General features: G+C 43.4%; 2 protein-coding genes across 2 annotated transcripts in view; both read left to right on the top strand.

Moving 5' to 3' along the window:
- The window catches only part of LOC307211315 (protein TESPA1-like), a 40,549-nt gene extending 25,493 nt beyond the window's left edge, over positions 1–15,056 (top strand). Inside the window, exons 4-8 of the mRNA XM_079967852.1 lie at positions 10,290–10,343; positions 10,525–10,561; positions 10,877–10,975; positions 12,180–12,388; positions 12,794–15,056. Coding sequence (XP_079823978.1) covers positions 10,290–10,343; positions 10,525–10,561; positions 10,877–10,975; positions 12,180–12,388; positions 12,794–13,494 — 1,100 coding nt within the window. The 3' untranslated portion in view covers positions 13,495–15,056. The remainder of the gene's footprint in view (positions 1–10,289; positions 10,344–10,524; positions 10,562–10,876; positions 10,976–12,179; positions 12,389–12,793) is intronic.
- The window catches only part of LOC307211310 (protein TESPA1-like), a 173,694-nt gene extending 158,565 nt beyond the window's left edge, over positions 1–15,129 (top strand). The window contains exon 10 of the transcript XR_013836376.1: positions 15,051–15,129. The gene's annotated coding sequence lies outside the window, so the exon portion shown is untranslated. The remainder of the gene's footprint in view (positions 1–15,050) is intronic.
- Positions 15,130–17,560: the final 2,431 nt, after the last annotated feature.

Here is a 17,560-nt window from a genome sequence, read left to right as displayed (position 1 = left end):
TCCTCTTTATAGAATTTTGTTGAATTAGGAAACCTCGCATCACGGCTTTGCTTGCGTCCCAAATTATTCTTTTTTCCACATCTGTTTTCCTGTTGATCTCAAAGTAATCTTTTAATGTTTTAAGGGCCTTCTTGTGGATCTCTTCATCCTTAAATAGGGTGTCATTCATTCTCCATCTAAAGGATCCAGTTGTTGTTAGTTTCATCTCCATCTTCACCGCATTATGGTCGGAGCACGTTTTTGGACATATTTCTACTTTTTTTGTTCTTGACGCCAGACTGCTAGAAATCCAAATTTGGTCTATTCTTGTCCATGTCATTTTTGCTTCAGAGAAGAAAGTTCCCTCTCTCTCTAGAGGATTCCTTGTTCTCCAAATATCAATCAAGTCCATTGTTTCAGTCATTTCGAAAAAGATCTTTGGTAGTCTCCCTTCTTTTGAAATCACTTGTCTCTGTGCTTTATCCATGTTTGTTGAGACAACTCCATTCATATCTCCCATCATTAGGATTTTATAGTCTAAAAAGTCAACTAATGTCTCATGCAACTTCCTAAAGAATTCGGCCTTCCCCTCATTTGGGGCATATACTCCAACAATCAAAATCTTTTCTCCTTGAATTTGTATTTCAATTGCCAGGTATCTTCCTTGTTCGTCTTTAAATATCAATTTTGGAGCCAATTTTTCCTTTGCATAGATCACCACACCTCTTTTCTTTACTTTGTCTGATGAGATAAATTCTTGACCAAGTCTCTTATTTATCAGTAATTTCCTATGTATCCTGGCAATATGGGTTTCTTGCAAACATATTATATCTAGTTGTTCTCTCTTCAAAATGTGAAAAACTTGTCGTCTTTTCCGAGGAAGGTTCAAGCCGTTACAATTCCAACTAAGGAGTTGCAGAGACATTTTGTATTTAAGTAGCTGTTCCTCCAACTGCTCCAAGCTTCTGTTCTTCCTCCGATGGTGGTGGTAAAAGTCCAAATGATAGATTTGCTATATCAGGTGGTTCTTTCTCCTCTACAGTTCCTTTCTGCAAATCCTCCAGGTATCTCTCCAGAAATTGTTCTTTGTCCTGAATTGTTTTTATTTTGATCTTTCTTCCTTTAAAGTTAAAGGACAATCCTTGTGGGAACTCCCATCTGAATGGTATGGTGTTTTTCTTCAGCAGATCTGCTAGGCTTTTATAATATGTTCTCACCTCTAAAATATATTTGGGAATGTCCTTAAAAATCTGTATTTGACAGTTTTGGATCACCAGTGCCTTTTGATAGTGCAAGTTCAATATTTTATCTCTTTCTTCTTTTGATCTCAATGTAATTAGACAGTCCCTTGGTTTTTTATCCTGCCTTCTGCCCAGTCGAAAGGCTGTTGTTATCTCAAATTCATCATCTTCATCCCATTCCTCTTGCCAAAAAGCTACGATATTCTCTGTAAGGAATTGCACAAGGTTGTCCCCTTCCCCTTCAGGAACCAATCTAAATTTTAGATTCTTCTCTTTCCGTTGAAGTTCCAATAAGGAGAGGGCTGCATCATGCTCATTCACTTTTTTAATAATAGGCCCAAACTTTTCCCTTGTCTCTTCAGCCGTTGTTTTTGCACTTTCTGCAATCTTTCGTGTTTCTGAATTCTCCTGGATTAATCTATTTATAGAATCTGTGTTAGATTTTACACTAGCTGTATTCACATCCAGTCTTGTTATCAACTCTGTTAATTTTTTAGAATTCTCTGTCGATAGCTTTGTCAATGCTTCCAGGGATTGATTTATTTTAAGTAGTGCCTGAGTCATAGGATCCATAGAAGCTGGTGTTTTTTCCTGTGCAGCTGGTACAGTTCCTGATATAGAGCCCCTTTTCTTGTGGGATTGTTTTGCTTTCTGCCTTGTTATTATCTCTTCTGTAGGGGCACTCATATCCTCAAGGTCGTTTCACAGAGTTGATTTCCAAGTGGAAAATCCCACTGTTACTTTTCCAAGTGCAACAATTTCACTCAAAACCCTCTAGAGGGAGCATTCAATTGTATCCAAATGGCAAGGAGAAAGAAAAACAAAGAAGCAAGGAAGTATAACAGTGGCCAGTAGTTTCCAATATCCAAACCGTAACGTCTCTATCTTCTATGTAGCCAAAATGCAACAGGGTAAAGCTAAGGTCCAGTAACTTTGTTACAAACAAACCCCCACTTTGCAAAGTTTGACAGTTCACATCCCCGGTGTCTTATTTGGGCAGCCCGACCTGGGGGGGTTTGGCAATGGAAGGTCTTAATTTTCCAGTAGTTTTCCAGCAGGTAACAATGTCCCAATCCCTTCCCCCCTTCTCCTGCCTATCGGGGGGGAAGTTTAAGTCCGATGTCAGTTTGACAGCTTAGAAAAAATAGAAAAGTTCCCTTCAAATGCAGCTTGGTTTTCGTTGCTTTGTCTCTCATGCAGCTCCGGGAAGGCAGACTTCCTTAATTTATGCCTTTCCCGTTTTCAGCCAAATTTCTTATTTAATGTCCCGTTACTTTTTCAGTCTTACTCACGGGTGCTGTGGTCAAATTCCAATTGCAGGAAGGAATCGGCGCTCTCCGTTCATGGCGACGCGGCTTCACTCCGCTAGCTGGGTAACGACTCTCAGCACCGCGCTTACCCCGATGCCGCTCAGAAGCCTTTAAAAAGGCTCCTTCACAGTGCCGGGGGGCGCAAAAGGTGCCCACCGAATCTCCTTTGTTCACAGGCTCCACGCCTGTGATTTTAGGGGTCCCCCGCTTGCCGTAGCGGGTAAGACCCGAACTAGCGAAGCAGTCCTGCCTCGGAGCTCGAGGCTCGGACCGCCATTAAACGCTGGCGCCGACCGGAAGTCTCTGTTGGCAGTCCGTCAGTCCTGTTGGCAGCCCGTTTCCAGGATCGGAGCGGTGGTATTTTAACTCTGTTCGCTCTCTCCTGCAGGTATACTCAGTCCAAAACTTTCCCCCCTCTTCTCTTGCCACCAAGGGGGGTTTAGGATTTTTTACCGATGGAAATTTAGTTCTTTACAATAGGCTTTCCAAGGCTTCAGCTTGCATCCTCATTGCTTCAATCTATTTACAAAAGGGGAAGGTGGACTTCCTGTTTTAGAGGTCCCCATTTCGACACCAAATTAAGATGTTTAAAAATCCAATTCTCCGCTCTACTCACGGGTAGTTGCTTTAAGATTGTCCACAGGAAAAAGTCAGCGCTCTCTGGCAACAGCTATGCGGCTTCGCTCCGTGGAAGAAGCAGTCAATTCGAAGCACCGCGCCGCTCACCCCACGTCGCTCCGGATCCCCAAAACTGGGTTTCCCTGCGAGTACCCCACTCTCTTTTTCTCCTCTTGCTTTTTATCAGTTTTTTTGGCATTTAGGGGGAGGTTTGCCGAATCATTTATGTAGCAAACATGGGCTCCCCTCCCCCCTCACATACCATATTTTTCTACAAAGGAGATCTTTCCAGTTCTAAACATTGCGACTCTGTAGCTGATTCACTTGGCAGTTTATAATCTTGTCCCATCCATCCTGCACACATCTGTAAATTAGAGTCAATTTCACCCTAATAAATAGAAGAGCCTCTGCATCTTATTTTTTTTTATAAAGATTTTTATTAATTTCCAGTTTTTTAACAGAAACAAAAAACAACAAAAAAAACAGACAAACAAAAAACTCATATTTTCATAACCTTATTTTCATAACCCTCTTTTCCCGGACTTCCCCATACCTTTCCCTTTTTGCATCCTTAATTTAGTACCATTATTCAGCAACCTATCTTGCCCAATTAAATATAAATTTATCCTCTTTCTCTATTCCACCCTAAATTTTAAACCCAATTATCGCTGCAATTCTACGTCTTCTTTTCCCTCAGCATTTTAACACTCCTCAGTTTTATAATAATTCTTAAGATACATCTTAAATTTCTTCCAATCTTCTTCCACAGTCTCTTTCTCTTGGTCGCGGATTCTGCAGGTCATTTCTGCCAGTCCCATAAAGTCAATCACTTTCGCCTGCCATTCCTCCAGCGTGGGTAGCTCTTGTGTCTTCCAATACTTTGCTAGAAGAATCCTTGCTGCCGTAGTAGCGTACAAAAAGAAATTCTTATCCTTCTTCGGCACCAACTGGCCGACCATACCCAAGAGAAATGCCTCTGGTTTCTTGTTAAAGGTGCACTTAAGCACTTTCTTAATTTCATTATAAATCATTTCCCAGAAGGCCTTAATCTTTGGGCAGGTCCACCAAAGGTGGAAAAAGGTACCCTCAGTCTCTTTACATTTCCAGCATTTGTTATTGGGCAAATGATAAATCTTCGCAAGCTTGACTGGGGTCATGTACCACCTATAAATCATTTTCATAATGTTTTCTCGTAAGGCATTGCATGCCGTAAATTTAATACCTGTGGTCCATAACTGCTCCCAGTCAGCAAACATAATGTCATGACCTATGTCCTGTGCCCATTTAACCATAGCAGACTTCACTGTCTCATCTATTGTATTCCACTTCAACAGCAAGTTGTACATTCTTGATAAATTCTTAGTATTGGGTTCTAACAATTCTATTTCCAATTTCGATTTCTCCACCTGGAAACCAATTTTCCTGTCTTGTTTGAAAGCCTCCATTATTTGAAAATAATGGAGCCAATCTCGTACCTTGGACTTTATTTTCTCATAACTTTGTAATTTAAATTCACCACCTTCTTGTTCTAAGATCTCAGAATATTTCGGCCAATTGGTTGTCATATTAAGTTTCTTTGCTTCCTTAGCCTCCATAGGTGAAAGCCACCTGGGAGTTCTATTTTCCAGTAAATCTTTATACCGTATCCATACATTATATAGTGCTTTCCTGACAATATGATTTTTGAAACCCTTATACACTTTAACCTTGTCATACCAGATATATGCATGCCAACCAAAGTTATTGTCAAATCCTTCCAAATCTAAAATGTCTGCATTTTCAAGAAGTAGCCAATCTTTTAACCAGCAGAAAGCTGCCGATTCATAGTAAAGTCTTAAGTCCGGCAGGGCAAACCCCCCTCTTTCTTTAGAGTCGGTAAGTATCTTAAACTTAATTCTGGGCTTTTTGCCCTGCCAGACAAATTTAGATATGTCTTTCTGCCACTTCTTGAAACAGTCCAGTTTATCAACAATTTGTAATGTCTGAAACAAAAATAACATTCTAGGCAATACATTCATTTTGATCACAGCAATTCGACCTAACAAGGAAAGCTTCAGGTTTGACCATATTTCTAGATCTTTCTTTATCTCAGTCCAGCACTTGTCATAATTGTCCTTAAATAAGTTCACATTCTTAGATGTCATGTTAATCCCCAGGTATTTTACACTCTTTGCCACCACTAACCCAGTTTCCTCTTGGAATCTTTCCCTTTCAACATTTGTTAAGTTCTTTTCCAATACCTTAGTTTTTTGTTTATTCAACTTAATTCCAAGGCTCTTTTGGTACTAGTGTCTGGCTCTTGCAAGGTCAGTACTAAGTCATCTGCAAAAGCCTTTAATTTGTATTGTCTGGCTCCGACCTGAATCCCTTTTACCAGCTGATCTCCCCTAATCATATTTAACAGGACCTCCAGGACCGATATAAAAAGTAATGGGGATATTGGGCACCCCTGACGTGTCCCTTTTTCTATAGGTAGTTCATCCATAACCACATTATTTACAATTAACTTCGCCTTTTGCTCAGAATAAATTGCACTTATACCATTTTCAAACCTTTGACCTACCCCCATCCCATGGAGATTCTTTTTCATAAATTTCCAAGATATATTGTCAAAGGCTTTCTCCGCGTCCACAAAAATTAGAACTGCCTTCGTATTAATGTTCACTGTCAGCATTTCTATAATGTCAATTATATTCCTTACATTAGTAGATATATGCCTACCCGGGAGAAAGCCTGCCTGATCTCTATGAATCTCCTCCACCAGCACCTTCTTTAGTCTTTTTGCCAAAATGTCTGCAAAAATTTTGTAATCCACATTAAGTAGTGATATAGGGCGGTAGTTCTTGATCTGTTTTTTATCGACCTCAGTCTTTGGTATAAGTGTGATGAAGGCTTCTTTCCACGTCTCAGGTGCCCTTTTCCCCTCTAATATCTCGTTGCAAACCTCCTTAAGTGGCTGAATTATCCAGTCTTTCAAGGCTTTGTAATATCTGGAGGTTAGTCCATCTGGCCCTGGAGATTTCCCCAGTTGCATGTTTTGAATGGCACCCTCAATTTCTTGTTCAGTTATTTTCTCATTTAGAAACGCTATACTTTGTTGCGAAATTTTTTGTAATCCATATTTCTTAAGAAATTCTTCAATGTCTCTTTCATTTTCCGGCACTTGTGCATACAATCTTCTGAAATAGCTCTGAAAGCAGTTGCTGATCTCATTTGGTTTCGAAATATTCTTTCCATCTACCTCCAAACTTGTAACTGTGTTCAATTTCAGTCTCTTCTTCAGTTGCCATGACAGGAGTTTCCCACATTTATCTGCCGATTCAAATGTCTTTTGTCTCATTCGTTTAATTTTCCATTCAATCTCCTGGTTCATCAATTCCATATATTGCTTCTGATACAATTTGATTTGTCTCAAGATCTCATGTGACTTTGGGTTGGATCTCAGTTTCTTTTCACTGTCTTTTATCTTTTCCAGAATTTTATCTTTCTTCTCCTGTTGTTTCCTCCTTTTCAAGGAATTCTGCTGTATCAGGAAACCCCTCATCACGGCCTTGCTTGCGTCCCAGATCACTCGTTTCTCCACTTCTGTCCTTAGATTTATCTCAAAATAGTCCTTCAAAGTCTTTTGGGCCTTTTGGTACACCTCTGGATCTTTAAATAGGGTGTCATTCATTCTCCATCTGAAAGAGCCAGCTGTTGTTATTTTCATTTCCATCTTTACTGCATTGTGGTCGGAGCATGTCTTTGGGCAGATTTCCACTTTCTTTATCTTAGGAGCCATCCCACTAGTAATCCATATTTGATCTATTCTTGTCCAGGTCATCTGTGATTCTGAAAAGAATGTTCCCTCCCTCTCGAGGGGGTTTCTTATTCTCCAAATGTCGATCAGATCCAAGTTGTCAGTCATTTCAAAAAAAGTCTTAGGTAGTCTCCCGTCCTTGGAGATCACCTGTCTTTGTGCTTTGTCCATATTTGTAGAGACAACCCCGTTCATATCGCCTAATAAAATCACCTTATAATCCAGATAATTTGTTAGTGTCTCATGTAATTTCTTATAAAATTCTGCCTTCCCTTCATTTGGTGCATAAATTCCAAATATCAAAATTTTTTCTCCTTGAATCTGTATCTCAATTGCCAAGATTCTACCCTGTTCATCTTTAAAAATCTGTCTTGGAGCCAATTTTTCTTTTGCGTATATCACCACTCCTCTTTTCTTAACTTTATCTGATGAAATAAATTCTTGTCCCAATCTTTTATTTATAAGTAATCTTCTGTGTGCTCTTGTCACGTGGGTTTCTTGTAAACAAATCAGATCCAATTGTTCTTTCTTCAAAATGTGAAAAACCTCACGCCTTTTTCTGGGAAGGTTCAGTCCATTACAGTTCCAAGTTAAAATTCTCAGAGACATTGTTAGTTAGTTACCTCCAACTGCACCCTGCAGCTGTTCTTCGTCCGTTGGTGATTTGAGTCCAAATGTCAAATTCCCCAAGTCTGTGTCTGCAGTTGAGTTGAGGACCCCTTTCACCAGGTCTTCTCCGTGTTTATGTAGGAACTGTTCTTTATCTTGTACAGTTTTTATCTTGACTTTCTTTCCTCTGAAGCTGAAGGACAAACCCTGTGGAAACTCCCACCTGAAAGGTATGTTGTTCTTCTTCAGCAGGTCCACCAAAGTCTTAAACTGAGTTCTCACCTCCAAAATATATTTTGGGATATCCCTGTAGATTTGCACAGAGACGTTTTGAATCTGAAGCGTTTTCTGGTAATGCAAACTAAGTATCTTGTCTCTCTCCTCTTTCGACTTCAATGTAATCAGGCAGTCCCTTGGAATCTTCCTGCCTTGCCTTCTACCCAATCTGAAGGCGGTTGTAATCTCAAATTCTGTTCCCTCTAGGTTTTCCTGCCAGAAGTCTGAAATTTCTTTTGTGAGAAAGTCCACTAGGTTGTCCCCCTCACTCTCAGGAACCAACCTAAGTCTTAAGTTCTTCTCCTTACGCTGCATGTCCCATAAAGAAAGGGTCGCCTCATGCTGGTCAAGCCTCCTACAAACAGGAACTAAATTTTCCTGTGTAGATTCCGCAGTAGATTTAGCCTCTTCTGCAATTTTCCTTATTGTGGCGTTCTCCTCTACCAACTGTTGTATAATCTGTGTATTAGACGTTACGCTCTTCGTGTTTAAATCCAATTTTGCCGTTAGATCTGCCAGTTGCTTAGTATTTTCTGTACTCTGTTTGTTCAATCTTTCTAAAGATTCATTTATCTTCAATAATGCCTGCGTCACTGACTCCATGAATGCACTTATTCCCTTTTCCTGTCCACCTGGGCCTGTTGGCAATAGTCCTGATAAGGAGCCCCTTTTCTTATGTGCTGCCTTGGACTTGGATCTTGTTGCTATTTCATCTCCAGGGCCGCTCATGTCCCAAGGTCGTTCTCACAGGAACAGGTTTGAATGGAAAAAACCAGTGACTAACAATCGTGTTGCAACTGTTACTTCCAGCCCTCTAGAGGGAGCTGAAATCTTCAGTATAGCAAGGAAACAATGAATCCAAAAGCCCTCAGAGGGAAAAGTTACTAAAAACTTCTCTCAGTCTTTTTAGTTGCAACCGTATAATTTTTACAAAGTCTCAATAAATTGTATCAAATAAAGTCTCCTCTTTGCAATGTCTTTGACAGCTCCCTGACTCAGGCAGTCCGCTCCCAGAGACAGAGTCTGCGGTAGATTGTCCCTTAAAAAATTTCCCTGCAGGTTTCCTTTCTTCTTCACCCCCCCCCCCGTTCCTGCTCCCTAGGGGGGAGGACTTAAGTCAATGCTGGGGTTAATCCTTTTTAAAAAAAATTCCCTTAAAAGATGTCAATTGCAGCTTACCAAGTCCGTTGCTTTAGCAGTCATGCAATCTGGGGAAGGCAGACTTCCTTTGTTAACCAACCCCACTTTCGGCCAAATTTTGAAGGAATTAAATTTAAAGTCCCGAAAGGGTTGCCAATCCTACTCACGGGAATCTCTTTCAGTCCAAATAACAGGAAGAAGTCGGCGCTCTCCGCTAATGGCGATGCGGCTTCACTCCACGAGCTGGGTAGCGACTCTCAGCTCTGCGCTCCCCCGATGCTCCTCCGGAGCCTTTAAAAAGGCTCTTTCGCAGTAAAAGGGGGCGCAAACGATGCCCACCGAGTCTCCTTGCTCACAGGCTTCCGCGCCTGTGATTTTAGGGGTCCCCGCTTCGCCGTAGCGGTCAGACCCGAACTCGCGGAGCAGCTCTCTCTCCGGAGAACGGAGAGCGAGCCGCCATTAGCGCCGGCGCCAACCGGAAGTCAGAGCCTCTGCATCTTAATGGCTGTGTCGGGGAGTTACCGTTAGGTGAAGTGCTTTGGCTCCCAGCATCTTCCTGCCTCCCAGATTCCATGCTGGAGTGAGAGCCAAAACGATCTGCGGGTGAAGCTCACTCCCCCCGAGCCCTGGGGGGAACTTGCAAGGACAATTAACCTCAAAATCATCCTTGTTTTTCTCCGCAAATGATCTCCACTAATGTGGGAGCTGCACCCATTAAGGCAGGAAGCACCGGAAGTCATCAATGTTTTTTCTAAAAAATATTGAAAGGCAGCCACTGTTGTTTCTGGTATTGTTTCAAAACCTACTTTAGTTATTTTTATTGTTTGCTTGTAATTCGCCTTGCAATGCTTTTGAAAAGTGATTCATAAGTTAGTTAAACAATAATACATACTAATTTGAGGGGGAAAGCAAGGGGATATACAAGGGGGTTGGACTCGATGGCCCTTGTGGTCTCTTCCAACTCTATGATTCTATGATTCTATGATTCTAAGGCACCAAACTGCTCCCCCCTTCACTGGAAATCTTATTCAGAAACTTATTAGGTTTCTGAGATTTCAGCAGGCATTGCTTGCAAATTTACAAGCCTATTTTCACAGGGATTAGAAAGAAAGAAAAATCTGAGCATTTTAGGAAGCTGAATTCTACACTTTTTGGATTTCCTGTTCTTCACACAGCCCTGCCCATGTAGAGCTGTGTTGTGGCATGTCCATAATAAAACTGCATAGAAAAAGCCACTCAGCCTTTTGATCTCACCCAGTCCCTTTTCCACCTGTGGATGCTTGCTCTAGGTGACTATGTATTTGTGTTATCCTGTAGGATCCTGCAGCAACAGAACCAGCTTTGAAGATGACCTTAGCCTGGGAGCAGAAGGTAAGTGATGAGGATTGATGGGGGTGTGAGCAAGCCTTCTTTCCAGATGGCCCATGGATGGGTGGCAAGAATGCTAATTTGATGGTGCAACTCTGCCAATATGCTCCTTGGCCGTCAGCTCTCTTCGTAGGAATGCAATGTATCCTTTGCTCATGAGAGACCTTTCTTTTCTTCTTTCCAGCAATGGTGCTACTGGACAGAGACAGAGCTGAGCCTAGGTGAGAAACAAGAGCTAAGGAGGTTAGCATTGCTAGAGCCAAAGTTTGGAGAAATCTCAAATCCAGAATTTAAATTTGTTTTGGGGGGCAGTGGGGGCCCCCCTGAGATTTCTAGTTTTATTTCTGAAATGAGATACTGGTTGCATATTTGTCTAATAACATTGTAGGGTGTTGTCACACTATCAGTCTTGTGCAAGTGTGCAGCTGGCTGTAACTGCCAGCTTGCCCTCCCTTTTGGTCATCCTACATGCACACCAAAAGGGATGTTGGAATGCATTCAGATGTGTCTCTTCACTGTCTCTTCTTCCACAGCAGGTCCCAAAAACATACATTCTGGCCTTCCCAACATCTCAATCTGGATCACAGCATGACTTCCAGTGCCTTCTCAGGCAGCACTAACAAGACCAGCTCCAGGTAAGCATGGATCGTATTGTGTAGGACTTGGACTGGCTTAAAGATCTACCTACACCACTAACAAACCAGCAGTGATTGGAGCAGAGATACCTAGCCTCTGGTCTGTACATTGGAGGCAGCTGACCTGGTGCCCTCTGGATGTCATGGACCACAGCTCCTGCCATCCCTGACGGTTAGTTGAGCAGGCTGGGGCTGATGGGAATTATGGTCCAACAACATACAGAGGGCTCTGTGTTTGCTTTCTCTACCAGACACCACCATGAATATTATTGCAAGCACCCTCTTTCACCACACAAGGCTGTGAGGAAGATAAATTGGGGGTGAGGAGTGTCAGTATATGGAAACATCACCACTGCAGACAGCCAGATTGTTGAAACCTTCCATTTGCGCATGTTCAGGAAGTTTGTCAGACTTACTAGAAGAACTGAACTGAAAGGACGTGTTTTTCTCTAGTGCTGTAATGTCAGAAATAAACATCATGTAAATAGATTTCTGGAGGGACGCAGGTGGCGCTGTGGGTTAAAGCCTCAGCGCCTAGGGCTTGCCGATCGAAAGGTCGGCGGTTCGAATCCCTGCGGCGGGGTGCGCTCCCGCTGCTCGGTCCCAGCGCCTGCCAACCTAGCAGTTCGAAAGCACCTCCGGGTGCAAGTAGATAAATAGGGACCGCTTACCAGCGGGAAGGTAAACGGCGTTTCCGTGTGCAGCTCTGGCTCGCCAGAGCAGCGATGTCACGCTGGCCACGTGACCCGGAAGTGTCTCCGGACAGCGCTGGCCCCTGGCCTCTTAAGTGAGATGGGCGCACAACCCCAGAGTCTGTCAAGACTGGCCCGTATGGGCAGGGGTACCTTTACCTTTACCTTAAATAGATTTCTGACTTATTTTCTTTCCCCTGCGGAAGCAGGAGGGAGGGGTTGTGCATTTTACCCACGCTTGGGAAAATGTCGCCTATCAAAATCTCCCTGGTCTCTCTGGATATCAGCCAGAGAAGGTTACCGGTAAGCAAGCTCCGAGGACAGTGAGAGGGGCCAGCCTCTATGGAGGGGGCTTGCAAAACCAACAAGGAAATCCCACAGATGCAGCCCGTTATTCTCTGAAGGAAAGGGGCTTGCGGACATACCTAGTGGTGTTTGTGGGGCTATGACCTGAAAATGGTTCAGTAATCAGTTGGGACACTCCTGCATTCACACTTATCTTCTCTTCCTAGCATCTCTGAGGTGCTGGATCTCTATGAAGCTGATGCTGAGACCATCTTGTGCAACCTGGGCTTCATACAAGAGGAGACACAGGCTGCATCTTGGATCCCATCTCGGTTCTTCTCAGTTCCCTCCCAAGCTGAGGGCATTGATTTCCAGCTCTTCCTCAGAGCCCAGGTGCAACGGTTAGAGATGGAGGATCCTTGCTTGATGTTAGCAAGTAAGTGCCACAAGCATTTCATGGCTGGCAGTTCTGGGACTGTGATATCAAAGGGTGAGGCTCAGAGCATGTAGAGAAGCTCCCATGTTCAATCCTTGGCATCTTTGGTTGAAATCTGAAAAGAGCTCAGGTAGCAGGTGATGGGAAAGGACCTCTGTTCTTGATAGAACATAGGAAAGCAGGTAGAACTGGGACCAGGAGCAGAAGACAGGACCAAACAAAAGCCTTTGCTTAGGCAAGAGGAAGACAGAAAAAAAACTAGAACCCAGGAAAATGAAACCAGGCCTAGTTTTCAGGTGTGTGTACAGTCCCTGCCATACAGATGTGACCTGGAAGAGCCGGAAGCTAGGGTCTCTTGGATCTACATTGGTTTTCCTCTGACACTTTCTATCCTTCCTTTCACAGGTCGGTTCAAGCAAGTCCAGACTCTGGCTGTAACGGCTGATGCTTTCTTCTGCCTCTACTCTTATGTGTCTAAGACTCCCATCCAAAAGATTTCCCCTGCCCAATTGTTCTGGGCTTTCCCAGACATCCCAGATTCTTGGAATGTTCCTTCCCAGCCAGAGTCTCTGCCTCCTCTCAAGCGTTTGCAAAAAGCCATTTCCACGATGTGCTTGTACACTTCCGCCCGAGGAGGGCCTCAAGGACCTTCTGCTGTACCATCTTCTATGAGTCGTCTGGAACAGGTAGTGTGGGAAGTGATGGAAAAAGCCCGCAGAGACAAGTTCCACTTTGATGTGGAAGGCGTGAAGGATGAGACTCACACAGCGCTCCCTGAAGTCCCCTTTCATCATGGCAGAATGGGAAGTGACTCTTCAGAGTCTACCATAGTGGAGCTGACTCCTGTGATTTCTTCCCACTTCTGCCCTCAAGCTACATCTCATTCAAAGTTGGAATCGTGGCTTTCTCACTGCATGGGTGGAGAAAGCATGGAGGGGCCAGACCACCTTGGCCATCAAGAACTGTACTGTTATGGACACCATTCTCTAGAAGTGGTTTCATCTCCAGAGGAAAGCAGTGAAGAATCCCTTGGGGAGTGGTCAGCAGAAAGGGACTCACCCACCAGAGGGGAGAACGGTATGGACATCTTGACAGAGTTGAGGTAGCACAGTGGCTAAGAGTGTGAGCTGTAAGCCAGAAAGCTGGCAGATCAAATGCTTGTGAACTTAGCAGTGAGCTGCTACATGTTATCTGCTTCAGAGCCACAAGTGCATTGTGGGTGCTAAATTGTAGTGACTTGCCTTTATTCTTGTAAAGCAGGGTTGGCTAACCCATGGCCTGTATCTAGCATAACAGAAGATATTTGTGGCCCTAAGACCCTACTCCATTTTGGCATTTTAAAAAAAATAAAAGGCAAATAACTTTATATAATAGGCAAACTTTGATTAAAAGGCAAATAACTAGAGCAGAACCAATGAAGCTGGCAAGGAGGAAACATGGAGTGTAGCGGATGGTTTGTGGCCTTAAAACAGTGACGAAGTACCTGTGGGAAATTGCTCAGTGTTCCCCATAAAGTATTGCTCACACTGGGAAGCGCGCAGATTGGTGTAGGGGTCGTGGAGCACGCTGGCTCTTCCTGCCAGGATTTCCTGTCTTGGCTCAATGGCTTTTGAGGCTTGCTCAAGACCGTGTGTTTCCTCCAACAATTTCTTTTGTCATCTAGCTCAAATATTGATCCAAGAGATTGTCTAATTAAACACTAAAAAAAAAAAAAGGCATGTGGGGATAGCTGTTGCATCAACATGTGACTTACGGAACTGAAAGTAAAAAGAGCAATTTCCACAGGGGAAATGTTCCACACCATTTCTGAAATGTCATGTAATTTTTAAATTTTAAATTATTAAAATGTATTCTTCATTATTCGACTGTGAACACATGAAACAAACTAATTTCTATTTTTAAAGGAATTGGCATAGACACCTGAACCTACAAAACCAAACAATGTACCATTTGATCTGATCCTAAACTATATAGTAAATATTTGCTAAACAAATTGGACGACTGGAAATCTATTACCCACATTATCTTTCCTGAACGGGCTGGTTTTAGGAAAAGGGAAAGCACTATTGATCACTGCCTGTCTTGCATTTCTTAGCCCAATAAGCAACTGCTGGACCTACCAAACACTTACTTGTTGCCTTTGTCAACTTAGCATCAGTATTTGATTTGATCAACAGAAGCCTGTTGTATAGGGTTGCCATACGTCTGGAATTTCCTGGACATATCTGGAATACCACTGCCTCTAGCAGTGTCTGGATGGAAATCAGGAAAATGTCCTGTAAATGTCCCGGATGTATGGCAGCCAATGTTGGCAGTGCTGCTTTTGCCCACTTTCCATAAAAATAGCTTAAAACAGCTTTTTTTTTTTTTTGCAATTTTGCTAAAAAAGAAAAAGAAAAAAGCTTAAGAACTTTGGCCAAAAAACTCCAACCCTGCTATTGTGGTATTATAAACTGGCCACCACTAATACGGATAACTGTTTATTGTTCCTAATTGAGGAACTGGTCTATTAATGGTCTATTAATGGTCACCAAATTGAACAATGCCAAGTATTTAAGAATCTTGGCATCCAGTTAGAAGCTATCAGAGCAGTGGCTATGAGAACAATTGGGGCAATTCTTAGATCTGGTTGTGCTAGCCCTGAAAATATTTCAAAGTAAAGTTATTGCTCACATCCTGTACAGTGTGGCTGTCTGAGGATGGCTATTTGAGGATGGGCTAAACTAGGCCCTCCAAAATACCGTATTTTGCGCCCCATAGGACGCACCGGCTCATAGGACGCACCTAGTTTTTTTTTGGGGGGGGGGAAATAAAGAAAAAAAAAATTATTTCCCCCCCAGGTGCGGGGCTGGAAGAACCAGGTCAGGGAACAGCGGGAAGGTGCGCTCCGCCTCCCCGCTGTCCCCCGAGCTTGTGGGGCTGGTGATGGGGAGAAGTGTGCTGAGCCCGGGACTGCAGGCAGCTCTGCGCAGCCATCGGGAGCCCGACGGGACTTCGCGCCCCGCTCCCGATAGCCGTGCAGAGCTGCGCTGAGCCCGGGACTGCAGGCAGCTCTGCGCAGCCCCAGGAGCCGGGCGGGACTTCGCGCCCCGCTCCCGATGGCCGTGCAGAGCTGCGCTGAGCCTGGGACTGCAGGCACCTCTGCGCAGCCACCAGGAGCCGGCCGGGACTTCGCGCCCCCCTCCCGATGGCCGCGCAGAGCTGCGCTGAGCCCGGGACTGCAGGCAGCTCTGCGCAGCCACCAGGAGCCGGCCGGGACTTCGCGCCCCCCTCCCGACGGCCACGCAGAGCTGCGCTGAGCCCGGGACTGCAGGCAGCTCTGCGCAACCCTCGGAGCCGGTCTCCTGAGGGTTGCGCAGAGCTTCCTGAAACCTGGAGAGCGAGAGGGGTCGGTGCGCACCGACCCCTCTTGCTCTCCAGGCTTCAGCGAAAGCCTGGATTCGCCCCATAGGACGCACACACATTTCCCCTTCATTTTTGGAGGGGAAAATGTGCGTCCTATAGGGAGAAAAATACGGTACATTTCTGGGGAATTGTTAAGACTTCCACCTGGCACTCCTTCAGCCTTAGTCAGGGCAGAGGTAGATTCCCCCTCCATTCGATCTCCCATCCATTTCCCCATCCATACTGGTGAATCATAAAAGTGTCACCTGGTAGGGTATTCCCCAAGTTATGTTTGGAGCAGGTATCAAACTGCAAAAGTTGGAACTTAAAATATTGGAAGGTGCTTTATTCATATCCTACTCCATTCAATCATTTTTCTGCTCTGAATTTGGAAAATTTAGAATTATTTAGAATTATTAATGTCTTCTCTGGCAAGGACATTCTATATATTTTCCATGGTGGAAAATACATATAATGTCCTTGCCAGACAGCACATTAATAATTCTAAATTTTTGAATTAATATAGACTTTACAAATTGGACCACCAAATGGCTGCTTACCTTGCAAAGTTCACATTTCCAAAGCTTAGGCAAGCATTTGCAGCCCTTTGTTTCCAAACAATGCCCACAGCTATGATTGTCAGCACTCTCATACTCCCTTGACGCTCTGCTTGCGTATTTGTGGGGCCCCAGAAGTTGAGGAACTGCTTCAGTATTTGTTCTTTGGTTCACTTTATTCTGAACCAAGCACCAAATTTCTGGGATCTGTTCTTACTCATCCAATACCATTCCACAAAACATTTTCTACCTTCTGTTGGACACAGATTGTAGGGTAACCCACAAGGTCTCTCTTTTTGCCGTAGCAGCAATGGAAACCTGGGCAGGAGTTGTTAAGGAGATGGCAGTCGACTGCTTGGAGGATGTGCTTATTTAAGCATAATATATTTTAATAATTAATGTTTTTTATCTGTATTGAATTTCAGTTTGCAAATTTCATACATGCTACATGCGATTTACATAGTATTTTGAAGATGTTTTATGTATGATTCTAGGCAGTAATGTTACTTTATGCAATACTTTGACTTGGATTTTGCATTGTATTTATCTATCTTATTTATCTTATATGTGAATGGCCCAAGCATTAATAAATTACCTTCCTACCACAAACTGAGAAAGAGCCTAGCAAGTAGGACATTGATCGGGTGATTAGCCTTCTAACCGAAGAGGCTCAAATATTATTCCTGGCTGTGGCCTGGGTTGGTCTGGTTTTGCATACATCAAGGAATGTGCTCTTATGTGGACAAGCCTGCCCTATTAGAATAATGGTGTGTGTTTTTAGTTTATCTCTAGTTTTATTTTCTCCTCTGAATGTTTTGAATAGTTGTCATTAACTGTTTTTATCAATAATTTTATGGTTTATTCTTTTTGTAAACTGCTTTGAGGTGGTTGGTTGTTTCACAATCAAGCAGTATGTAAATTTAATGAAATAAAATAAATTGTATAAGGAAGTTTTAAGGGTAAAGCATGAATGACAAATTCTGTGGGTGGAATTCAGTGCTGCAATCCTCCAGCAATTCTTAGAATCACAGAATTGTGGAGTTGGAAGGGTATTCTAGTCCAACCCCCTGCAGTGCAGTAATCTCAACTAAAGCATCCATGGCAGACCCAACCGCTGCTTACAAACCTCCACTGAAGGAGAGCCCACCACCTCCTGAGGGAGTCTTTTCCACTGCCCAGTGCACTAGACTTCTGTTGATGCAGCCTAGAATAGCATTAGCTTTTTTGCTGC

Source organism: Podarcis cretensis (assembly GCF_951804945.1).
Source record: "Podarcis cretensis genome assembly, chromosome: 2".
Classification (NCBI taxonomy): Eukaryota; Metazoa; Chordata; class Lepidosauria; order Squamata; family Lacertidae; genus Podarcis; species Podarcis cretensis.
This window is presented reverse-complemented; position numbering and strand designations above follow the sequence as displayed.